At 34.7% G+C, this 27,329-nt stretch overlaps 1 protein-coding gene across 5 annotated transcripts in view; it reads right to left on the reverse strand.

The window, feature by feature from the left end:
• The window catches only part of RGS6 (regulator of G protein signaling 6), a 684,015-nt gene that overhangs the window by 179,530 nt on the left and 477,156 nt on the right, over positions 1 to 27,329 (reverse strand). For all 5 annotated transcript variants that reach the window (XM_074235808.1, XM_074235802.1, XM_074235801.1 and 2 more), the window contains exon 3: positions 22,799 to 22,898. In XM_074235808.1, coding sequence (XP_074091909.1) covers positions 22,799 to 22,898 — 100 coding nt within the window. The remainder of the gene's footprint in view (positions 1 to 22,798; positions 22,899 to 27,329) is intronic.

Consider the following 27,329-nt stretch of genomic DNA (forward strand, 5'->3'; position numbering starts at 1 on the left):
AGTTTTTGCAAGGCAATGGGGTTAAGTGGCTTGCCCAAGGCCACACAGCTAGGTGATTATTAAGTGTCTGAGGCCAAATTTGAACTCAGGTACTATTGACTCCAGGGCTGGTGCTCTATCCACTGCACCACCTAGCCGCCCTTCATTACTTCTTAAAAAAAAACAATTAATCCCAGCCTATATGACAGAGTCCTTAGTGGATGTTAATCCTATCATTCCATCTCTTTATGTAAAAGTCTTGAAGGTCTTCTAGAGAACATTCTACCACTTTAATGACCCTAAGGTTGTTACTAAATAACCCTGGCCTTGGGAAATAAGAAGTTTAACATGGAGAATACTGGAGGAGGAGGAGCTTAGTTTGGGTTAGAAAGTTAAAAAAAAGCTAAGAAGCAAAGTAATTACTTCTTGCAGAAATGATGGAACTTAGTGACTGCCACTGCCCTTTCCTAAACACTACTGACGACACTGATCCACTGCCAGTGTCCACAGATCAGGCTGTCCTTGCTCCTGGGTTGGTCTACAGTTGATGGCCACATAGAATGATTCATAAAACTCTTTCAAATGCTTAATCAATGTACATTTATTAAGTGCAAGGAATTAGGATTATGTTAAACTCTGGAGATACAAAAAAAAGAGGCAAAAGACAGTTCCTACCCACAAGGAGTTTACAATCTAAAGATTGTAACAACTTCAAGGATTGACTTCAGGATTTAGATTTCTCCTCTTCTTGATGGTCAAATATGTTTTCACTGATTTTTGAGGAAAAACCAGCCTAGTCTACAAGGGAGGGAACTTATTAGATACTACCCCTACAACATTTCTATGCTTCATTTGTTTTGCTTCTCTTTTATTGATATCCTTTGAAACCAATATTGATCCTTCTTAATCTAACTACTTTCATTTATAGTTGTTATCTGGAAATCTAGATAGATTGATTTATGAATCATTTACTGAACCAGTGAACCTAATGGATATGTTCATACGATTTAATACCCTTCTTTTGATGAAGTTTCCCTAGAAGTCATTCTAGAAGCTCACTCCCTTTGGATAAATGGCTCACCCTTTCCAATCACCTCACTCCCACTCTCTTTGGTTGTGTGAGGTTTGTTTTTCAAATTGGTGAGGCAAATGAAAGCAGCCAGAAAGCAAAAATTAAAAGGAATCAAAAGTTCTACTTTTGCTTCTTTGTAGGCAAATGTATTTTTAACAGCTTATGATTTTATTCCTAGAAGTATATATATATATTTCAAATTCAAGCTTGTATAATAATTTTATATAATAATTGCACAATAATAAATATTATCAAGCTTGTAAAGTTCAATACTAATTTCTCCTCATTGCCCAACTCTTCTAAATTAGCTCCAAACTTCCAGATTAACTTTAATTGACCATAGTCTTTTAGGGATCAGATCTTTCAAGGAATTAGAAATCTACCTTCCCTTATCTTTGAATCTGAAAAATAAGCAAACTATGGGAAACATCTCCAAATATATTGGATAACATTTCTAAAAGGAAAAACACAGAATAAACATTGAGATAAGTAAAAGAAAAATATAAAAGTTTCTAAATCATCCTACTGCCTTCTGAAGTCTCTGAGCAAAATTCAATAGAAGCATATTTCTCTTTCTGTGTGTGAGGGAAACAAAGGCATTGTGACTTGCGGTCCTTGAAAGCCTGACCTTTTAGCAATAACATTTTGCTTTGCCCACATGAACTTTTTCCTAGTCTGCTATAATTCCTTAGTCCTCTTCTCAGAAATCAAAGAGTATGATCTACTTCATCCTTTCAGTTTCACATGTTTTCCCCAAAAGGATGTGATGACCCTCCTTATATCTTCATGCTTGTAATACTTTTCATATCCCATATGCCAAGACTTTTTCCCCCCAAGTATTAGGTTTGTAGTCAGAAAGATCTGAGTTCAAAACTAACCTCAGACAGCAACTAGTTATATGACCCTAGGCAAGTCTTGTTTACCTCAGTTTCTTCATATGTAAAGAGGAGATAATAATAGCACATAACTACCAGGGTGGTTATGAAGACCAAAAGATATAATAATTGTAAAATGCTTAGCACAGTACCTAGTTTACAGTAGGTTCTATATACATGTTAACTATTAAATTTATTATTATTATTATTATTATTATCATCATCATCATTATTACTATTCCCAAGGATCAATGGTACTTTGGGTAGTCTGTTCTTAGATCAAATCTGAAACCTCTTTAGAGTTTAGGGAATCCTATCTTTTGGGAAGACTGTTGCACTTGCAGATATTCTCTGCCTATTATCTCTCTCTCTCTTTGTTCTATGTATAAGTATACATTATTGCAGTATTATTCATTGCTCTCCTTGATCTACAATTTTTGAATTGCTCATATTTTTCTTTCTTCATGCTATGAATTGTTCAGTCATTCCTTAAATGGATTGGTACCTAACTTTTTCCCATTTTTTTAAATAAACCATCAGAATACTACTCTGTATATTTTGGCATGTACAGAACTTTTCTTTTTCTCTACCCTCCGTGGGGTACCTGTTTAGTTGTAGGATTGATTGTTGGCTCAAAAGATAAGAATAGTTTATTGCCTTTTCTCACATAACTCAAAAATTGTTTTCCAGATCAGTTGGATTCATCCACAGCTGTGCAACAATATATCAGTGTACCAATTTGTCCATAACTTCTCCAACACTATTTCTATCTCTTATCATAATTGCCTATTGTGAAATCCAAGAGTTGTAATTTGCATTTTTTATTAATAGTGACCTGGAACATTTTTTATAAGGTTGTTGATGGTTCAAAATGATCTTTTGAAAAGCTTGTTCATATCCTTTGACCATTTGTTGATTGAAGAATGGCTTTTAAATGTCAATTTATAAGTAAAAAAATAAATTTTATAAATTATGTAAATTCTTTGTGAATCTTGTTTCTTCTCCCCTCAATAGTTTCTTTTCTTACTCATGTTATCTGTTTTGTTTATTATAATGTTATTTTGGTTTTATATAATCAAATTGTCTATTCTGTCTTTAGTTTTCTTCTTTTTTTGGTTTTTGCAAGACAATGGGGTTAAGTGACTTGCTCAAGGTCACACAGCTAGATAATTATTAAGTGTCTGAGTCTGAATTTGAACCCAGGTCCTCCTGACTCTAGGTTCGGTGCTCTATCCACTGTGTCACCTAGCTGCCCCTTAGTTTTCTTCTTTATCAATTATATAGTTATAGATATTATCACATATTAGAGATCTTCAAGGTATTTCCTTCCACATTACTCTAACTTTTTTATGCTGTGACTTCTTTTTTCGTTTTTTTTAGGTTTTTTTTTGCAAGGCAAATGGGGTTAAGTAGCTTTCCCAAGGCCACACAGCTAGGTAATTATTAAATGTCTGAGGCCTGAATTGAATCAGGTCCTCATGACTGCAGGGCTGGTGCTCTATCCACTGAGTCACCTAGCCACCCTCCACTGTACCACCTAGCAACCTGTGCTGTGACTTCTTAAACTTAGATCATATCCATATGGCTTGTATTAACAAAAATTAAAATACAATAGAATACATATGTTACACATTGTCTTCTAAGTTAATCTATAGCCCATGGGGATCTTTATGTTGGGTTAGGTGACCGCTGTTCTAATCTATACCATTCAAATAAGATCTTTACCAAACAGGAAAAAAAGTGCACAATAAAAAATAATTAGCTATGGGCCACATTCAGTTTTCTAGAAATTAGAGCTGAGGAGCAGAAAATACAGCCTTTAGTAATATAATACATTCTACGTATAGAATCACATTCTGTCCAAAGGCAGAGTCCAGAAATTTCACTTTCTTTTTGGATCTTACATTTAGTACAGCTGGTCTATTGGTTCACATGAAAGTGTGTAAGTTTTGGTTCACAGGTGGTAGAATTTTGCTACAGACTTCTTCACCTTACTCATACTCATGTCCATGACTCTCAAACCATAGGAATTATTTACTGACCTTCCTTTAAAACAAAGACAAACAATAACAGACAATCTTGATATTTATCTATATGTGCCAGTTTTGGCTCCTTCCTTTAGACTCCATTGCAATAGATTATAAAAAACTCTGTAAATTGTCATATCTTGTTTTCCATCTTTCACTAGCTATGTGACCATGGGCAAGTCCATTAATTTCTCTGGCCTGCAGTTTCCTCATCTGCAAATGAAGGCACTGGGATAGATGTCTGGTAACTTCTAGCTTTAAATCTATGATTCTCTGATGAATATTGAAATGCTAATTCACTAAAACCTCCAGGTCTTTTTTTTTTTCAAAGAAACTCCAGTTTAATCACATCTCTCCCATCTTGTGAAGTTGATGCTTTGAGCCTACTTTTTAAGTCTGCTGATATACTGGCCTTATCCCTAATCACAGCTTCAATTTTTTTTTCTGCATTCCACCTGACTGCTTGTGAAATGCATCATTTCAGCAGGTGACTTTCTTTATCAGTTAGGATTCAAGGATGGAAGAAAAAAAAGGAAAAAAAAAAGATGAAGTGAGGTGAAGAGGAATAATCCCAGTACATAACATACTCATTTTAAACTATTTCAAAAGTAGGATGCTTGGAGACATCATATCTCAGTCTCAGATCTTAGTTCTGGATGGGTCACTGATCCTTCAGCAGTTTTATCACTGAAGGTGACTTCCTGTCATTAGAGTCTGCTTTCTTCAAATTGTGAGTGAATTATCTCCAGAAAACACATTTCTTTTCTGATCTAATTTCTTCCCGATCTCCTGTGACCTCTGGGGAAATCCTACCCTCTATTTCCAAGTTAATGTTTATAAAGTTTGCTTCAAAATTAGGTACCAATAGGCAATGTGATATTCTCCAAAAACTCCATTTTTATGCTCAGCAAAACCAGGTCAGGTGGTCTATGCCCATGGGCCCAGTTTGGCACCCTTTTGCAATGTAACTAAAACGATTTGGAGGAGGGGCAGGGAAAGGAGATAAAATGAAAATAGGAAAGGCAGTAGAGATGCAGATCTGAGGATTCTAAACTGGAGCATGTTAGTAAATGTTTGACAACTCATTAGCGGGAAGGGAAGGAAGAGGGAGAAGAGAAAGAAGAGAAGGAAAAGGAGAGGCAGAATGTATGCAATCCACATTTTTAAGGTTAATCTGAATTATTAACATTTTTCCATTACTTTCCCAAATTTAGACACTCAACAAACCAATAAACCAGTCCTTCTGCCTCAGTTTCCTCATCTATAAAAATGAAAATGATAACCCTACCTCTCAAGATTGTTGTGAGACTCACATGAGATGATACTTGTACAGTGTTCAGCATAGAATAAACACCATATAAATGTCATCTATCAATCTACTATTTTATATTATTATTTACATTGATAATACATATATATATAATTTACATTATTTGATATTGTAATTCATAATAATTCACATTATTAGATATGGAAATAAATTTACATTATTAGATAATGAAAATAAAGAAACACTAGATGTTGTTGTTCAGTTGTTTTTCAGTAGTGTCTGACTCTTCATGACCCCATTTGGAATTTTCATGGCAAAGATATTAGAGTGGTTTGACATTTCCTTTTCCAGATCATTTTACAGATAAAGAAACTGAGGCAAATAGGGTTAAGTGACTTGTTCAGAGTCACATAACTAGTAAGTGTCTGAGGCCTTATTTGAACTCAGGACTATGAGTCTTCCTAACTCTAAGATTGGTACTCCATATTCTGTATCACCTAAATTGCCCAAAGCTCTGGAAATATGGAAATTATCATATCCTTGTTTGTAAAATGAAAGAATAAAATCTCTGAAGTCTCTATCAATGCTTATAATGGAATACTTGGACCTTGGGAATACTCAGTAAACCCCTGAATAGGTTCTTAGTATATAATTATAATAGACAAATATTCTTTGGAACAGATCCAGTAACCCAATTGTACCACCTGGGACCTGTGTTGTTTGTTTGCCTCTGTGCAGAGTATTATCATTTCTTAATCCTAGGGTCATTTAAATTCAATTAAAATGCATTAAAATGTTAATCATAGAACATCCATTTCTTTGACTACCAGTCTTTATAAAAGTAAAAAATGGTTCCCCATGCCTGATATAGGTTAGATAGATAGAGGACATATTAATGACTTACTATGTTTCAGGGACTGTGTTAAATGCTAAGGATCTAACAAATATTAAGGTAGTTCTTATCTTTAAGGAATTTATTTCCTTTCTATCCCCCAAGGTAGCATAATGAGGACAATATCTCTCCCTCCCTAGGCTTGGTGGTCTAGGGATCAGCTAGATAACATTAGATCTTACCATAAGAAACCAGGAACCCAGTGGCAGAGTCCAAGTTATCTGAGAAGTGGGAAATGAGGATGGTGGCTGAGAAAATGTCCATATGATATTATGTTTTCCACATTCTTTGTGGAAAAGTTTATGCCCTCACCCACACCTGGAATGAACTCACCCCTTACCTATTGCTGCCTTTTCTTCAAGCCTCAGTGGTCAAGTCACTTCCTATAGGGATGTGATCCCTCAAGTTGACAGAACTGTCTCCTATCTCAGATGACGAGGTATATACTTATCTGCTCACATGTTTTATCTTCCCAGCAGAAGTTAAGCTTTTTGGAGACAAATTTGATTCTGCCTTTGTATCTATCTACAATGTCTTCCACAAAGTAAATGCTTGTTGGAATAGATCACAGTGGGTCATAGCAAATATGGTGTTGTTATCAACTATAAATTGCTCTTCTTTTCACTTAAAAAAAACTAATAATAGAACAGTAGAACAAAAAAATCAGAATGAAAATTCTGTAACACACTTTAATTAAAAGATATACACAAATTTAGATATTCAAAACTGCTAAATAGGTCTATAAATAAGTAGGGTGGGGTCACTCATTAAACAAAATGGTTCACAGTTAGAATCCCTTGATGAGGTAAGTTGCAGTGATGAATTTGAAACAGATTCAGTCTGAAAAAAATATTTACATATGACTTTTTCAGGGAACTAGTGAAGTATAATTTATTATTTTATTATCTACTAAGGGAAAAGGCAACCTACATGATTCTAAGATTCAGAAAACCTGGATTCCTGTTAAGCCTCTGCTTTGGAGAGGCATATGACCATGGGCAGAATCTATTTTTTGCATTTCACTATAACATCTGTGAAATGGAAATAATGTCTTCCTTCTCTCATAGGATCATTGCAAAGATTAAAAAGATAATAGATAGTATTTCTTCTTTTGAAATTAAGAGATCTGACTTTTGGCTTATGTATAAGTTTCTGCATTTATACTTAACTACCCAATTTCCTTGTTACTTCCATCTTCTTCATTTAGGAGAACAGTCTTCACACTGTCCAAAGTAAAACAAACACACAGATAAGAGAGAACTGAAGGCAAAAGTAAGAGATGAGATTTGCAACAGTCCATCTAATTGCTATAAATGACTTTCAGACCCTAAGAATAGAATGATTTATATTCCAGAGTACCAAAAGAACTTGCTGAAATGATCAAAGAATTACTGTTGAGAAATTATATTGATAAGGAGAGGGTTCAGAAGATTACAGACAGGAAGATGGTGAGCCAGTTTTACAAAAGGAGAAAACAGATGATTTTAAAAACTACAGAACTATTAGCTTGATGTCCATTCCCAGAAAAATTCTAGGAAAAGTTATTGAATAGATGGTCTAGAGCATGACATAAAATTGATCATCTCTACGAGCTGGGCTTAGCTGCTGTCCAACAATGGAGAAGGAAGTCTTGTGGAACAAGTAGCAAGTTTCATGTCACTACAATTATAGAATCATGGGATTTTAGAGTTGGGACGGACCTCCATGACCATACAGTACATTTCGCATCTGAAGAATTCCAATTAGCATTAATTTGACAAGTAGTTAATCTAGTCTTTGTTGGAAGACTTCCAAAAAAGGGGAAGGCAGACTATTTGACTTTTGGATAGCTTTAACTGTTAGGCAGTTTTTTCAGAAATCATGTCTAATTGTCTTCTCCTTCTCCTCTCCTCCTTTTTCTTTCTTCTTTCTCCTGCTAACTTTTACTCAGTGCTTTTGAATTTGCTCTCTAGGGTCAAAGAAAAAAAGTCATAGAATCACAGAATTTGAAAATTAGAAAGCACCTTAGCTCTTATCTATTCCAAACTATAAGTTAAAGCATTCCCTACTATATTTTACCTGACAGGAAACCACTCAATTTCATTGTTGAGTCTTGCACATCTCTCCTAGATTGACTTCTCTTGTAGAGGTTTGATATCCTAGCTATCTGAAATATGCTTCCCTAAAATTTAGGTTGTTTGTCAAACTAGCTTTTCTCCCCTCTAATGTGAACTCTGTGTGGGAATGATAATGTTCTCCACTACTTGAGATTTGCCTCATTTCCACCCTAGGAACCAGTAACATCCTGAGAGTGAAAATGAGGTAAAAATATATTCTCTCTTTATTAATTTTTCCTAAAGCCTCTATATTTTCTCTGCCCCCAACCAAATAGACACATGCTTTCAGGGGAAGAGCGTTCTGTTGGTTGAGATAGAAATTCTTTAGTCTATTATAAGCTGTGGATTAAAGAAGAATTGTGTCTTAGAGAGAAAGCACTATTTTCCTTATAGAAGATCTCATTAGAAATAGGATATGCACAATGGTAAAATGAGAGAACACCCTTGGTGAGGTAGTCAAGATATGACAGGTAAGAATAGTGATCAAGGAAATGTCTCTATATAATTGAGAAATGAGTAGGAGACTAGAGAATAGGTGGAGAACATTACCATTCCTTCTAAAGTTCATAATGAGAGAAAAGCTAGTCTGATGTCAAGGTGGAGGCTGGCAGAGAGCTATTCCCAAGAAAGAATTTGATCGAAGCTGCCCCTATCTCTTATCAATAATGAAGGAATCAAAGACTCCAAGGAGAGGCAGTGGTGATGATGTTTGCCTATCTTTTACTTCTAGTTTCTAGCTCTAGTTTCCTGAAAGGATAACAATTTGTCAACTCCAAAGCACATCTGTTCTTTAAAGTTTGTTTACATTTCTGTTTAATTAGTATAGAATGCTGGCTTAAGAAAACTTTGATCATTTCATAACCATGAAAGAAAAAGTTAGAGAGGAGGGCAGTGACTATGTTGGAACTTGTTGGGAAAGCTTCCATCAACTCCATCAGGACCTATGGGGAGAAAATTCTATTAATTTTATATATTATAACCTTTTCAATATAGAGTAGGAAAATAAATCCAGTTTCTCATCTCCCACTCAAAACCCTAATTCAATTGCAGTTGTTGTTTGGTAGATAACATTGTTTTACTCCCTGCAAGCTTACATACTTTTCCTCACTGGGGTAGAGCCCAGAAAGAGTATAGCTGACCAGGGAGAAGATGACACTTGGTAGAAGAAAAATGAGGTGACTGAAAAGTCACTGATGACACACTCATTTCAAGGGTAGATACCAGAGGAGAGTGAGAATTCTATTCCTCATGAAGGTGCCGTGTGAATATTTTGAAAAGTTGAGTCAAAAGACTGAACAGTTTACTTTGTCTCACAGAATTCCAAATGGTTTTCCAAGAAAATTGGAAAAATTCACAATGCAATAATCCACTAGTGTTATTAATAGCCTTTCCAATACTTTCTATCCTTTATCCATTTTGTCAATTTGTGGGTATGAGGTTAAATTTAGGAATTATTGTAGTTTACATTTCTTTTATTCTTAAATAGTTTGAGGACTTTTTTCATATATAGTCTTGAAAGATTCAGGAACTTTCTTTTGAAAATAGTTTGTTCTTATCTGGTGAACAATTACTGAAAGGGGAATGGCTCTTGGTCTTATAATGAAATTCTCTAATTACTGGAGTCAATAGGCTTTATATAAGATATTGATACAAAGTTTGTTTTTTCCTCTCTCATCAGTTTCTATTCTTACTCTAGTTATATTGTTTTGCTCATGGAAAAAGTTCTTTAACTCAGTGATACCTTATTAGTACTAAACACCAAAAAAATCAAAGAAAGAAGGGTTCATATGTACAAAATATTTATAGCACTTCTTTTAGTGGTGGCAAAGAATCAGAAACTGAGGGAATGATCATTAACTGGAAATTAGTAAACAAGTTATGATATACAAATATGATGAAATTCTGCTATATTACAAAAACTGGTGAAGGAAATGATTTCAGAGAAATTGGGAAGACTTGACTAAATTGATATGGAGGAAAGTGAGCCGAATCAAGAGAACAATTTATACAATAATGACAATATAATAAAGACAATCAACTCTGACAGACTTAGGAGCTCTGATCATTACAATCACCAATCATATTCTAGGTAAAGAGAGAAAGTATTCTTGAAATGGGGTAAAGAATGGTGTAGTGGCTAAAAAGCTGACCTCTTTCATGTAAGAAGCTAAGATCAATAGGTGATATATTGTAGAAGGAAAAGAAAAGAGGGTTCAAGGTTTACCAGATCATTGATGATCTCTGTGTAAAGTGCTTCTCAAGGGTCATATTCAAGTTGGTAAAGAGATGAGAAAAACCACAGATGTATTGGTATACATTTTTAATCTTCCTGAACAGATTTTTAGTCATTTCTTGGGGTCATTTTCTATCTTTTAAAAGATTTAATCATAATTTTTATTGAAATGGTAGAATATAAATTTCTTGACAGTAGGGATTGTTTCATTCTTTGCATTAATATCCCAGTTCCTAGCATAATACTTAGTACTTTGTAAGGATTTAATAAATAGTGCTGATTGAATGAATAATTGATTGATTTTGGCAGCAAGAGAACTCAATAGATATCTGAATAATTCCATTTTCCCATTGTTATTACATTATGCTTCTGAAATAGGTTTGTGATCTGTTTCCCAAACTCCTCAATTCATGACTCTTTCTGTCCAGGTGACCAATAGTATATTTTGATGAAAAGATCACTTCTGTTTCTCCTTCCTTTGATTTTCACTCAAATGCTCACCACTGTGCTTCCTCCTTCTGGTTCTGGAATTTCTTCACATGAGCATACCTTCCTAACATATTTAATAACCAGGTATGGAGTTCTAGCTAACCTTGATGGATTGATCATAGCCCTCTGGAGCAGAAGAGCTAACTACGATGTGCTAACTAAGATAAAGAGAGAACTAGCAAACTTCTGTCCCTCAGTCCTCTCTCTCTCTACTGGGGATTGAGTACCACTAGAATTTCTGGATTTATGGACCTACCCAATTAAAATCGTTAATCCAACCTCCTTTTGTTCATGTTATGTTTTTAATGAGTGCTAGCCCCATGACTTTGGTACAGTGTATAGAGTACTGGGCCTGGAATCAGGAAGACCTTAAGTTTAAAACTGGCCTTGGACATTTACTAACTATGTGATCTGGGCAAGTTACTTAAAACTCTATTTGCCTCAGTTCTTTATCTGCAAAAAAGAGCTGAACAAAGAAAAGGCAAACTAATTCAGTAACTTTGTCAAGAAAACCCCAAAATGGGTCATGAAGAGTCAGGCATGACTGAAATGACTCAGTAGCAACAACAAAATTCTAAGGGATGAACGTGCATTTGGTTATACTGTAAGCAGTAGGTTTTTTTAAGAATATAGAATCATTATGTAACAGAGAGAAACATATTAAATAAGCTTTTGTTTTTGCCATCTTTAGGTTTAATTCCCAATCACAGGATAATGAAGGAGCATTACATTTATAATGCTAGTTCCAACTTCACCACCCTTTTACCTATCCTGCTTTTTAAAGATAAAAATAAATGTAATCTAGAGTCTAATCCAGGGATGGATTGTATCCAACCAATTCTCAAGAACATCATTTTACTTCTTTTTATTTTTTTTAGGTTTTTTTCAAGGCAAATGGGGTTAAATGGCTTACCCCAGGCCACACAGCTAGGTAATTATTAAATGTCTGAGACTGGATTTGAACCCATGTACTCCTGACTCCAGGGCTACTGCTTTATCCACTACGCCACCTAGCTGCCCCTATTTTATTTCTTGAGTTAGCAACTGTAGCTCCTTTTGTTTCTTACTTAAACTTCTCTGTTTGTTTGTAGTCATTTGAGTTCCTGGTGGTTTTTTGTTTTTTTTGTTTTTTGTTCTTGTTCTTATTGTTCATTCCCTTCCTTGATTCTTATCTCCTAGAAATTTCTCAGTGTCTCAGCTGCTATTCTTCTTTCACTGTAGCTGAGCTTTTTAGTGTATAGGTTAATGGATATACTCAAGGTAGTTTTCTTCATCCTCATCTTTTTTCATTTACAGTTCTGCTAACTTGATTTTCAAGATCCCTGGTAAATACATTTTTATGGACCTTTGTTAAGAGTCTCTATATCGGGGGCGGCTAGGTGGCGTAGTAGATAAAGCACTGGCCCTGGAGTCAGGAGTATCTGGGTTCAGATCCGATCTCAGACACTTAATAATTACCTAGCTGTGTGGCCTTGGGCAAGCCACTTAACCCCGTTTGCCTTGCAAAAACCTAAAAAAAAGAGTCTCTATATCTTAAGATACTGCCCAGAGACCAAAGTACATTACCAAATATCACATTCTAAGGTAACTGTCCATTTATGATTGTTTTCCCCCTCTGCATCTTTTGCCTTCAAAAGGCAATGAAAAAAAAGCACTTGTGTTCTCGTGGCCTTTAGTTTCTTTCTCAACACTATGTAATCTTAGGCAATGCTTTTTTAAGTTCCTTATCATAGTATCATTTGTGTCTCTGTGAATCACTAGAAATTGTTAGTAGCCATCTAAAAATGATAGCAGAGGCCGGGTGACTGTCCACAGTACCAAGGATACAGTAAAAAGAATTTCTGCATTAGGAGAAGTTAGACTGGATGATATGATCTCCTTCAACTCTTCATTCTGGAATTTTATGTATAATATATACCTATTTGTGATAAATCAGAACTATGATGTCTCCTTTCACTTTTTTTCCTCTCCACACTGTCAGAATATCAACAGATTCTTTGATAATAATGATGATATAAAGCTCAAAATTTTAAAATAGTGATAAATCTATCTGTATTTGCACATACTTTGAATTTGCTTGTGAACTCATGAACTTTGGATACAAAAATACAAATACCTCAGGTATATATAACAATTATGCATGGGGGGAAAGTGAAAATGTCTTAGTACAAAAAGTGATTGCATAGGAATGATGAGGCTTTCATGTGTAGAACAAAACTGACAGCTGATGCAACTACCATAACCACTATGCCACAGTCCCCGGGGGGAACATTTACAAATTGCAATAGCCTTGACCATACAGTAGTAGCACACATGCCTTTCTATTCCCTGACCACCCACAGCCACAGAGTACACCAATCTCTACAGTGATTTTTACAGCAATAAACACTTCACTCTCTTGAAATAAACAGCTTAGTTGATGTTTTGCTAAATAATATCTTCCCACTTTCCACTTTGTCAGTCAATAGCTTTTCCTCTGGGCCCTGTGATAATCCCTAAAAAAAAAAAATCACCTGCCTCTTCCCTTTAACTTCCTTTCCATTTATTTTATCTGATCTTCTGAACTCATAAAATGTTCCCAATTTTCAATTAACCTTATATACAAATAAAGGGCCCTATGGTATGGTGGTTACAAGTCCTGTCCCTTACTGCCCACATACTGTCATTCGATCCTCACAAGTCACTTAACTTCACAATACTGCTGGTAGCTTTAACACTCTAAATTGAATAGCAAATGCAAATCTTCATTGGTAAAGCAAGTTTCCTCATTGGTAATGCTCTATAGCAGGGATGGGGAACTCTTTTAAGTCAAGGGCCATTTGAATATTCATAACATCACTCAAGGACCACACAAAATTGTCAACTTAAAAATTAGCCTGCTCTATTTGGTCAAATATTTAATTAACTCACCCCCCAAAAGGTCCAAATTTATTTAATTTTGGGTTAATCTGTGGTTGCCTTGGCAGTGCCAGACCATATGATTCCACAAAACTTGCAGGCCAAATGTTCTATGCCTCTGCTCCATACTAATGAAATCTAAGATCCAGTCCATAATTGTATATGAAATATATGCATGTACATGTTTACATTTATTTGTTAAGATGTTTATATGTATATATTACATACATATAGATTAGATATATATGTATTATATATATTAGTTCTTATATATTTTTCTACACTATTTTATTGGAAATTTTAAAAATTACATATATAGTGGCTAGCTATTAAGAGTAATATCTACGTATAAAACATTTTATTGGCAACAATACTGCAATGCATCAATAATTCATTCTTTTTTGGTATGCATTCTTTATTAACTTGTGAAAACTGAAATTCTACTTAATTTTAGTAGATAATGTTTTTTAGTTGTTGGGAATAAAAAGTAATTTTAAAAAATTATTGCTTATTAGTCAATCTCCTAGTGATAGGCCTTTCCAAGTTTAGTGAGTGAGATTGTTCCACAGATAACAAAGATTCAGTTCATCATTATTTTGTTGTTGTTCAATCAGTTCAGTCATGTTCAACTCTCTGTGACCCCATTTGAAGTTTTCCTGATAATGACATTGGAGTGGGTTGCCATTTACTTTTCCAAATCATCTTAGAGATGAGGAAACCCAAGAAAACAGGGATAAGTGACTTACCCAGGGTTACATAGCTAGCAAATTGCTGGTGGCAGACTTGAATGAGTCTTCCTGACTCCAGGTCTAACTTGTTATTTACTGTACTACCAGCTGTCCCTGCCCATACTCAAAACCCTTCTAGCTTAGTAGGATCTTCTAGAGTTTAAAATCTAGTCCTTTGAGATTCCATGATGCCTGGCAAGCAATAATACAGTATGAATGTACAAATAATCCCTTCCACATTGCAGGGGGAAGGAGCACAGACCCCTGCAATCTTGAAGATCCATGTAAAAGTTTTTGGCCTTTCTGTTGTACCAGAGTATTATTCTGAATTATTATGGTATTAAAAAGATGAAAAATACAATAAACATAATTTATGCATTTCTGAGTTTCTGAACTTTTTCTCTGTCATCTGCCCTTCATATGTCCCCTGAGACTTCTGTTAAACTCCCCCCTCAAATTCACATTTAATTTCTTATGTCCATCAGTAATATAGTGAAACTGTGATGGGGAAAGTCACAATGTGGAAGGCATAACTGTAGTGTCCTAGTAAAGAGACAAGAGAAAGCCTACATTTATTCACTATTTTCAGATTTATATAGCTCTTTCCTTTCAACGACACTTTCGGATAGATGATTCCTGCATTAATGGCTGATTTTTAAAGAAGAAACTGGAACTTGGAGAAGTTTGTTGTTTTTTCTTTTCTCTCCCACCCCCCAAACATGCAAAAGTAAGTTTCAATATCCACTTCCAAAACCTTGAGTTCCAAATTCTCTTCTTTCCTCACACTCTACTCCCCCTCTTTAAGGAAGTAAGCTACTTGATAAAGGTTAAAATGTATAGTCATGAAAAACATTACCACAATAGTGATGTTGTAAAAGTAAGCATAACAACGCCCCCAATAGGAACCTCAAGAAAAATATAGTGAAAAAAGTATGCTTCACTATTTTATACAGGCATCTTCAGCTCCATTGTTGGGATGGATAGTATTCTTTGTCATAAGTCCTTCAGAGTTCTCTTGGGGTCACAACATTGCTGAGAAATGTAGGTTATTCACAGCTGATCTTCCTGCAATATGGCTGTTACTTTGTATACAGTACATTTCTCATTGTATCTACTCTTGTAAGTTTTTTTTTAGCTGAGAATTTTGTTCATAATTTCCCAAAACAGAACAGCATTTTATCTCAATCACATACCACAATTTGTTTAATCATTTCCCAACTGATGGGCATTCCCCTCAGAGGTTTGTTATTATTGGAAAAATAATGTTATTATTTTATCTCTAGAAAGTATTGAAGCTTAAACTCAAATTCACATTTTCTGACTTTTCCTGCAACATATTGCTGCGGGTCAAAATCTGGAAAGATTGCTTCATATACAAATAAAAGCAGGAAAGAGAAACAAAGGATTGAAGGAAAATTTGATATCTCCAGAGGATTCTACTGAAAGGTTTTTGACACTTTGCCTTTCCTTTTCCAAATCATCTGCACTAGAAACAAAAGAATGGTGAAGCTAAGGAAAACATGGGATCACAGGCTCCATCAATAAACTCCATTGTAAACACATCAGATTAGCAAAGATGATATAAAAAGAAAATAAGTGACAATTATTGGAAGGTCTTTGGGAAGACCAGCACACTAATACACTGAAGATGGAGTTGTAAAATTGATCCAGTCCTTCTCTCAAAAGAAATTTTGGAATTATATCACCAAAGTCAATAATCTGTGAATAGTTTTTCTCAATGATACTACTAATATCCAGATAACCAAAGGGGAACAAAGAAAGAGGAAAATGCTTCATATCTACATAAATATTCATAATTGTACTTTTGGGTAGTAACAAAAATCTGGAAAATAAGGTAGTGTCCATCAGTTGGCAAGTAAGTGGTGTTATGGATAAAGTTCTGGGCCTAGGGCCAAGAAGATATGAGTTCAAACCCTGTCTCAGACATTTAACTAATTGTTTGCCCTGAGAAAAACACAACCCCATTTGCTTCAGTTCTTTATCTGTAAATATTGGAACAATGGAGGAAAAAATCGACAAACCATTCTATTATCTTTGCCAAGAAATCCCCAAATGGGGTCATGAAAAGTAAAACATGGCTAAAAATTACTGAATACATATATAAGGACACATATATGTCTACATATATATATATATATATATATATACATGAGTGTATATGTATTTTCAGGGAAGAAAATAGCAAGTGATGGTGCTAAAATAAAAAGTAAGAAAGAAAAGAGAAAAAAGTTTCATTAAAACCAATTTTAAAATCATAGCAGAGAACAGGAAATTGAAGGGAAGACAACAAGGAAGATAACTTTGAAATGAATGTTTTCAGTTTATTATAAATCTATGTATATCTATATATAGATATACATGTATATTTTACAAGCTGTATATGAGAGATTCATCATTTCATATCTGGGCCTTATTTTATGTTCTTTGTATATTGAAATATTAATATTCGTTGGCATCTGTCAAATTCAGATGAATAAAAATTTACAAATTGCTAAAGCAGTAAAAAGAAAGATGTTTTACTAGATCAATGACTTCTTTGGAGACCTATCAATGTTCATATCTCATAATAGTAATCCATTATATCTGTGCATTCTTTTACAATATACATTCTTATAAACAATCTCATTTGATTCTCATAACAACCCTATGGCAGTCACTGACTCAGATATAGAGAGTCAAGAACATCTGAGTTTTAATCCTGTTTTTACTACTTATTTATTTGCTCTTGGGAAAGTTGCAATATCTCTGAGTCTGAGACTCAGTCTCTTCATTTGTAAGGTTTGAGTAGCTATTCTCTAGGGCCCCTTCCAACTTGATGTCTATGATTCTATGACCCCCTTTATAGATAAGGAAATTGAGCCCCAGATTCCCCAAGTTACTTATCCAACTTGCTTGCTGTGATTACATTGTTAAATGAGTATTCTGTTGATTGATTGTCACACCAAAAGGTGCACAGCATTAGTAATTTGTTGCCTTGTGTGGTACATCTATAACATTCTAGATTTGACATGGTGTACAAAGAAGGAACCAAAAACAGATTCATTGATGTATTTGTGTATAAAATTCCCACAGGAATGTAAATGTTGGTGGAATGAGTGATGGGGATCAGACTCCACAAATAATAAATTAATATATTTAAGAGATGATGGTGATGAAGGATTGATTATGGTTGATATGTATAGAGGTTGTCAGAAGGGATACAAAACAGGGAGACGCTAACAGTTAGGCAATTGTTTCAATATAATAATTAGTTCAAGCTGTCCCAGAATTGAAGGAACCTGCCAAAGTTTAGCTGGATGACCACTCGACAGGCATATCATATAGGATATTCCTATTCAAGCAATGGCTGGATAAAATACTCTCTGAGATTCCTTTGAACTCCTGTATCCTTTGCATCTATTAAAATAACTCAAAAAAATATTAAAGTCAATGCAGGAGCTACTAAAGGGTAGGGGTAAACAACATGTTAGTTTAGCATACCTAGGTGCTGAGATCTTTGAATTCTCCTAATTGTGATACACAATTCTTGTGATTACTGTTGTTTAGTCATTTTTTTCTGTTCTGTCTACTTCATGACCCATTTGGGGTTTTGGAGTGGTTTGCCATTTCTTTATTCACTTCATTTTACAGATGAGGAAAATGAAGCAAAACAGGGTTGTGTGTGAGGTCAGATTTGGACTCAGGTCTTCTCGTTTCCAGATCTGGAACTCTTATTTAATGTTTTTCTGGGGATGTTGAAGTAGTTTTTAATTAAAATGCTTCTAATTATAAACCTATATTCTATAAGAACCCAATAACAGGTTATTCAAGAATTATTATTTCAAGAATGTTACACTTTGCTTTTTACGTGAAGATCTCATTTTTTTGTTTTCTTTTTTTCTCATATATTTAATACTGCTTGATTTAAAATATAAGGGAGTTGGACTAGTTCACTTCCAAGATCTTGTGTCTTTTCTTCTGACATCCCTTCCATGTTCTGCAGTTCACTTAAACCTATATTTCTCTGGAAGACACGAGTTATTTTGTCACCCTCTCCAAGATTTGGCAGCTTGTTCCCTTATATTTCATGACACAGAGGGTAAGGAGAAGGAATTGGGCTACTCTGTTCCTCACTGTCACTTTCAGACCCACTCTTTAACACTCTCACTTAGCAACTTCTCCTTTAGAGTTTGTTCCATCATTTTCAGGTCCCTGTGGCTGTTGTCTGTTCATCTTCCCATCTATAGAATAGCTGTAGTACTTAACTCTTGTTTTGTAGACAAAGTGTCCTATAAATTTGGGGAAAGAGGTAAGGGATTAAATGAAATGCTCAACTTCACCTAATTCTTTGATTGTGAGTCAGGACTGAAATCCATGTTAGACCACAAATGTTCAATGTTTTCAAACATACCATATGCACAACACAGTATTCGTTTTGGTATCTTAGGGCATCTAGATGGTACAGAGGATAGAGTTCTGAAGACTCATCTTTCTTAACTTTTCTTGCTTCAGTTCCTCATCTGTAAAATGAGCTGGAGAAGGAAAGGGTAAACCACTCTAGCATCTCTGCCAAGGAAACCTCAAATGAGATCCAGAGAGTTGGAGAATTGAATAAAAACAACAATATAACACTGTGGATAAGCATTTAATGACCCAAAGGCCAGAAATGTCAAAGCTTTTCTTTAAACCTTCATAAGGTAATTGGACAGTATTTCAGATGTGTTAAATTATTGAAGTTAACACTTTAAGAAAGAAGTGAAAATAATACAAACATTTAAAGAAAATGTGTTAGTCTGGGTGAGTTACAATCACTATGGAAACTACAACATTTTTCTGATTTAAACCACACAATGTAATAAACCCATGAGAATTGAAAAAATAACACCACTCTATTACTGCTTTTGAAGTATCAAAAATAATTTAAGCATCATCCTAAACGTATGAGATTAAGTAAAAATTTATCAATGTGTGAGGAGCTGTACAGGATTTTCAGAATATACAGGGAAAAACAAAACCATTCTTGTTCTCAAGAAGCTTGCTTCTTATAATATGGAAGAAAGTTGGGAAGGATGCAGCTAAAATATGTATGTGGTTAAGTAAACACAAAGAGAGAGAGAGGAGAGAGAGAGAGAGAGAGAGAGAGAGAGAGAGAGAGAGAGAGAGAGAGAGAGTTAATTTTTTAGTTCCCTTTTGTTCTGATTCTTTTTTTTTCATAACATGTTTGTGAAATGTTTATATGGTTGTACAGGTATGGCCTATATCAGATAGCTAGCTAGCTCACTGTTAAGGGGAGGAGGGAAGGAAGGAAGGGAGGGAGAAAAATATGGAACTAAATATCTTACCAAAAAAGATGAATGTTGAAAACTATCTTTGCATGTATTGAAATAATAAATGAATTTTGAGAGAGAGAGAGAAAGAGGTTATCACAGAATAATAGATGTGACTCTTTTTAATGAATATATAAGAACTTACATAACTAAATAGTAATTATCTTGTAGTAATAGTAATATTGCTGTCTTAAAGTAATTGCCTTATGAAGTTATATAGTAATAATTGATATTTATATGTTGTTTTAGGGTTTGCAAAGCATTTTACATTTTACATATAATAATATATTTCATTCCCAAAATAACCTTTCTTTGGCAGGTGATATTATCATCATCAGTACTTTATCAATTGGGCAACTAGATGGCACAATGCATAGATTCCCAGATCTGTAGCCATCTACATGAGTTCAAATCTGGCGTCTGACACTATTTGGGTGCCCCTAGGCAAATTATTTAACCTAGTTTGCCATGGTTTCCTCATCTCAAAATTGAGTTGGAGAAGGAAATGGAAAAGGAAAAACCACTCCAGTATCTTTGCCAAGAAAACCTCACAAAGAATCAGACATAACTAAAGCTATCGAATATCAACAACAACAATTTTGCCCATTAGAATTTTGATTTTAGGGGGCAGCTAGGTGGCGCAGTGGATAGAGCACCAGTCCTGGAGTCAGGAGGACCTGAGTTCAAATCCAGCCTCAGACACTTAATAATTACCTAGCTGTGTGGCCTTAGGCAAGCTACTTAACCCCATTGCCTTGCAAAAAAACTAAAAAAGCTAAAAAACAAAAAAACCCCAAAAATCATAACACTGAGTAACTGGGAAAGTAGGGTTTATGATACATATCTTAATTCTCATTTAAGTTCTCTTTCCATTGTACTATGTCAATAGGAAGCAATTAAAAAGTTACTTCTAAAAGTTGATCTTCAAGGAATACATTAGAGACAAGAAATCCCATTATTTGTATATACAAAATTAACTTGGTTGCCTGGAAGTGACCATTCTCCTCCAGGTCCCCAACATCTCCTCTGTGACACCAACCTAGGAAGAATATCTGCTTGTAGCTGGGCCCTGCCATGCAGTCTGACACATTCCTGATGCTGGCATTCTCTGCTGAGGAGAAACCTGGCACTAATGTGATGAATTGTAGATAGGGAAGAACAGTCGCTGGCAACAGAAGTGTATAGAGCAGCTTGGGCACCACAGGCCCAAACTGTTCTTGGCTCCCGCTCTACCTCTGTTATCAACTCTTCTAAAAGCCTGGGAGCATTTGAGGATTCCTCTCTTTTATGCTAAAGTTATATATGCAGAATGCCTTCTCTTTGAGATCAGTAAAAGAGGAGGCAGCTGAAGTCTGAACCACTGAAGTCTAGGGCAGCATTTCAAGCAAAATCACAGACAGGAATATCAAGGTTATCCTCAGGTGAGTTGACTAGGCATCTTGACTATGGATGGTGATATATTCTCACTTCCTGATCACATTGATGTATTCTAAGACAAAATGTCTAGTATTGGGATGATTACTCTTTTCCTGTTGAGTTGGTCCAATTGGTCTGCTATTGCACATTCTCTCTCCTTCTCTTCCTCTTGCTTCCTTCCCTTCCTTTCTCTCTCTCTCTCTCTCTCTCTCTCTCTCTCTCTCTCTCTCTCTCTCTCTCTCTCTCTCTCTCTCTCTCCTCCCATTTTCTTTCCTTTTTCTTAGTTTCTTTTCAGATAACCCAGTTAGGAATAGTGGAATAGGACCTTGATTCTATTTTGTTGGTTTTCAGAAGTGGGGCCATGATTAAGAGGGATGGCCAAGGGCATTCATAAGAGGGACCACAGTAAAAGCATCTGTTAAGAAAGTTTTCATTAATTAAGAACAAAAGGCAGAGGTTAGAAAACAATCAGCTACCAATGTAGTTCCAACCACAAATGATGCCAGCTAGCAATATGGCAGCCTCATTCCTATGACCCAGTGGAAACTTTCTGAGAACCAGTTTGGGTTCCATGGGTAGTATGATTGCAGAGTTGAACAGCATAGACCATCAACAGGGTAGTTTTACTATACTGTCATAAAAGATCCTGCTAAATAAAAGATGCTGTAAATAATGAGTCCCTTGAAATGGTCTTATGTATTTAAATTTGCACAATTCAAAATTATCATTAAATAAAATAGAATAAGTAGTTCTAACTCAATGGAGATACGGAATGTAAATATATATTATATATATATGTGTATATATATATATATATATATATATATATATATATATGAACAATGTGACCAGGTGATATACATATGTTTTGAGTGATATCTATGTTAGGTGATATGTATGTGTGTGTGCATGTCTATCAGTTAATAACTATTTGCTAAGTGCCCAATATATATATATATATATATATATATATACATATATATACTTGTGTGTATATATGTATATGGACATATAAACACATATCTCTATAGATATTGATGGAAAAAATGAAGGAAGAAGTAACAAAAAAGTCAGGAAGGAAAGAGAAAAGAAAGAAGGAAGGAAAGAAAGAAGAGGAAACTTGGTCACAGTGACTTCAAAATATATATATAAATATATAAATACATATACATATATGCAGATAGATGGATAGATGTATAATCTACTAATACTAGTTTTGCAAATGTATGTTAACACACACGTATGTATCACATGCATATATATATACATATAGATAGATAAATAAATGACAACTTTCTTGCTCATTACATAAAAAATGTAAGGATAATCTTCAAAACTAGGTCATATTTTTAAAGTAAAGATTACATTAGCAGTAATTGCTTCAACTTTTGAAAATTTTCCTCTCTTCAATCCCAGTCTTTTCTCCCTCGGTTTTCAGTTGATATCTTACTCCATTCGACTCTATTTATGAGGATTTTCTGGTGGCTCCTGCTTACCTGTGACAACGCTAGGGATTTTGGACAGAAAACTCTTTACTGTCCTGATGGGTACCCCGCCTGTCTTGTCATCCTGCATTTTTGTAATGATGTCTTCAATCTGTAAGGGAGCAAGAAAAAGACCTCTAAGTACCTTACTCTATATAAGACCAATTGCCCTCTCATAAGAACAAATATGTGAGCTTGGATATCAACTTTAATTTCCATCCACTTAATCAATGAACAAGTAAATATTGAGGGTCAACAATATGTACACCAATGTGCTAGTACAAGAAAAGCTAACCCCATGAGAGAATTAGATTCATTTGCTTGTATCAATAAAGGTAGAGTTACAAAAGTGATATCTCTGTGGATGCATGTGATGGAAGATACATTGTGTAATGAAATAGTTCCTCTTTTTCAAATTGGAGTTTTTTGTATTCCAGTGTGAATATATATTTTTTAAAAGGTACTAAATTATAAAACATGACAGGATGTCTTATCAGAAACTAGGTGATAATACATTATTCACATTTCAGGGACCAAGGCAGGGAAGAGTCATATTTAAGTCTGACTTTCATTCCATCCAGTCCACAAAATCCCGAGGCTCCCTATCACTGCTAGGATCAAATACAAAATTCCCCCTTTTGATTTTGTCTTTCATAACCTACCCCATCCTTTCTGGTTTTCTTATAGCTCATACCTGTTAATGTAGTCTTTGATCCAATGACAATGGACTCCTGACTATTCCAAAAACAAAACTGCAACTCTTGACTGGGATCTTTTTCTCTGGTTGTCCATCAGGTCTGGAATGCTTTCCCTCCCTACCTTTGAATTCTGGTTTCTCTGGCTTCCTTCAAATCCCAATTAAAATCCCACCTTCTACAAGAAGTCTTCTATCCCTCCGTTAATTATTTCTTTCTGCATAAAGCTTGTTTATAGCTATTTGCTTGTTGTCTCTCCCTTCATGAGCTCCATCTTGTTGTCTCTCCCTTCATGAGCTCCATGAAACCAGGAATGAGTTTTTTAATCCAAGTGCTGCACATAATTGTAAGAATAACTAGTATTTATATTGTGTAATATATATATATATTAATATTCATAATAACTTGTCTTTATCTGGGAGAGAGCTAGATGACTTAATGAATAGAATATTGAACCTGAAATCAAAAAACCTGAGTTTGAATATGACTCTATGAGACTCTGGGCAAGTCACTTAGCCTCTGGTTTGCCTTAATTTCCTCAGTGGCACAGTTATACATAATGGTACAATACATTCAGGAATAATACTAATACCTCCCTTCAGTATTATTGTGAGAATCAAAATAAGATAATAATTATAAAGTACTTGATTCAGTCATAGCACAGAACAGGCAATCTATAAATGCTAGCTGTCAACATTAACATCATAATAATCACCATAGCATCATTATCATCGTGCTTTAAGCTATGACAAGCACTTTAAAAATATCTCACTTTTGTCTCATAACAGGGTTCTATCGTTATTTATTTTTTTGCAGGAATATTAGAAACTGAGGCAAATAGATGTTGTGTTTCAGCTAGTAAGTGTATGAGGGAAGATTTGAACTTGAGTTTTCTGAATTCCAAGTGTTATGATCTGTTTTGCTACATCGTAGTCACTAGATTATTCACCCATAGATTTTTTCAATTTAATTCTTCTGAAATTTTAAGCATGTGACCTTTAAGTGTCATTTTCTCCCCTCTTCTGCACACCACACACACAAAAAAACTGACAGCTCTTTGATTTGTACCTCTAGAATGGATGATTTGCATAGTTGTCACATTCTCCAATTCAATTATAAGCTCTATTAAGTCCATTTCTTAGATAAACCTTGCTTCTTCCTCAGCACTATACATAGTGCTCAGTAATTAGTAGAGTCATTATAAATGTGCATTGAATTATGTTATTTCATGATTTAAAGCCACACAGTCTAAATGGGAGAACACTGAGTTAAAAAAGATCTTTTTCAGCAAGGACTACTTTGGGATCATAGAAAACTCTATGCAATTTCCTAAAAGCAATTTGGGCCTACTGCCCAGGCATCTAATTGGTGACTGAATGAGTGAAAACTACTAGTTCAATTAGATTGGGACCTGAGGACAGGTAGCAGATACAGTAGGTTATGAATTACTATCACATTCCAGTGAGCTATCTAGCCAGGTCATCTTGTCCTCTGTCTTCTACCATACATGAGATTTCATTTCCCCATTCCCTGTTTGACCTTATGCTCTGATCACAGTAATCAAATCAATAGCACCATTGCTTTTGAAAATAGGATAATTGGTTGCCTTAAATATCAATTCACTATCTCTGTGAATTCCTAAACCAAACTTAACCTAACCAAATATTTTCTTTTTTCCCTTAAGATACTTGAAGGCAAAAACTTTGACTTTTTTCTGTATTTGTACCTTTAGTATTTAGCACAGTGTTTGTATACTGTTAAATGCTTAATAAATGTCTTCCCTCCCTTTTCCTTTTTCTTTTCCTTTCCCTTCTCTCTCCCCTTCCTTTTCTTTTCTTTTCTCCTCCTTCCCATTTCCTTCCTTTTCCCTTCTCTCCCTCACCTCTCTTTCCCTTTCATTGTTTTTTTCTTTTCTTCTTTTTCCTTCTCTTTCCCTTTCCCCTTCCCCTTTCCCATTCCCCTTCTTCCATTCTCTTCTGTCTTTCCAAACCTTTTCTCCCCATTTCTGCAGTAGCTAGTTTTTCATCTGCAGCTCCAGTCTGAGATACAGATATTGATGGACTTAAGTGAGCTTCTGCCTATTCAGGTGCATTTCATAATCTGGACAACAAAAAAGCTTTGTTTTCCAGTGTGGAAATCTTTTTTTAATGGATTTCACTAAGGAGACCTTGTGGTATTCTTTGAGTTCAAAACTCTGAGTGTGTCATCTTTGAATAGGAAATCAGGAGAACCTTTCCAATAGTAGAAAATTCCTTTGCTTAAATCTCATGCAATTCAATTAAAAATACTTAATAATTTGCTTCATCTCTGTGGGATTCAGTTTCTTCATTTATAAAATAAGAGACTTAGACTAGAGACCCATGCTAAGGACTTTGTCAGTTCACAAAAACCATTGTTAAATGTGAAACCATATCTGCTACTACTACCCTCCTCCTAATCCAGTTCAACTAATCTGTTTATTTCTTTTTTTAAAAAAATTTTATTTGTTTAAGGCAATTGGTTTAAGTGAATTATGCAAGGTCACACAGCTAGGAAATTATTAAGTATTTGAGGTCAGATTTGAACTCAGGGCCTCCTGACTCCAGGGCTGGTGTTTACTGTGCCACATAGCCGTCCCCCCACCCCTGACTGCTTATTCCTAAAGCATACTTCTGTGTTTTCCTATTTATTTTCTATGCTTATTTTACGCCTTTTATTTGAAATTTTTCTTCCCTATCTCTAATAAGAATTTAATCATTTTTCAATGGTAAGCTCAAATATCACTCTGTTTCCTAGCTATATATAATTATCTCCCTCCTCTATTTTGTACAACTTTCTATTCATTTTAAATATATAATGAAATTATCATGTAGATTACTTTTTTTCCTTTTTCCCTCCCACTCACCTGAAAGAGGGCTGTCAGTAAAATATGTTTATATATATACATATATATATACACAAATATATACACATACACACATATATATGACCATATATATGCAAAATCATTCTATACATATTTCTATTTATCAGTTCTTTCTCTGGATGCAGATAATATCTTCCTTTATAGATCCTTTGTGGTTAATTTGGGTATCTATCATGATTAAAATGACTTATTTACTTAAAATTGTTTCTACATGAGACTCCTCATTTTTTTGTTGTTGTTATTTGTTGTAGCTATATACACAATTCTCTTTGTGCTGCCCATTTTGTTCTTTATTATCTTGTGCATGTCTATCCATGTTTTTGTAAGATCATCAATCTCATTATCTCTTATATCTCTTATAGCACAGTAGGAAGACCATGATATCAGGGAGCTGATGCCACGACATGCAAGTCTGACCCTCTCAGATTCATTTACCACAGTGGTATTTTATCACAATCATATACCACAACTTGTTCAGCCATTCAATTGACATAAATCCCTACAATATCCAGTTTTTTCACTACAAAGAAAGATGTTATAAATATTTTAGAACATATACATGTTTTATTATAATTATTCCTTTATTGTTTATCCCCACATCAATCTATAGCCTACATACCATGGCTATATGATGCACTGGATTTAGTTCTGGGTCCAGAGTCAGGAAAACTGAGTTTAAAACCATTCTCAGACACTTAGTAACTGTGTGATCTTGGGCAAGTCACTTAATCTCTGTTTACCTCTGTTTCCTCAGGGATAATAATAGTCCCTACCTCCCCAGTTATTGTGAGATTCAAATGAGAGAATTTAGGTAGTTTGGGTTTTTTTTAATCTTTACTCTGAAGTACCATTGCTTATTAATAATATCAAATATTGCTATTTTAATAATGCAGCATATCAACAAAGTTATAGAATAAGTAACTGTCTTTGAAATGTTTGTTTA

This window comes from Macrotis lagotis, chromosome 4 (assembly GCF_037893015.1).
Source record: "Macrotis lagotis isolate mMagLag1 chromosome 4, bilby.v1.9.chrom.fasta, whole genome shotgun sequence".
Taxonomy (NCBI): Eukaryota; Metazoa; Chordata; class Mammalia; order Peramelemorphia; family Peramelidae; genus Macrotis; species Macrotis lagotis.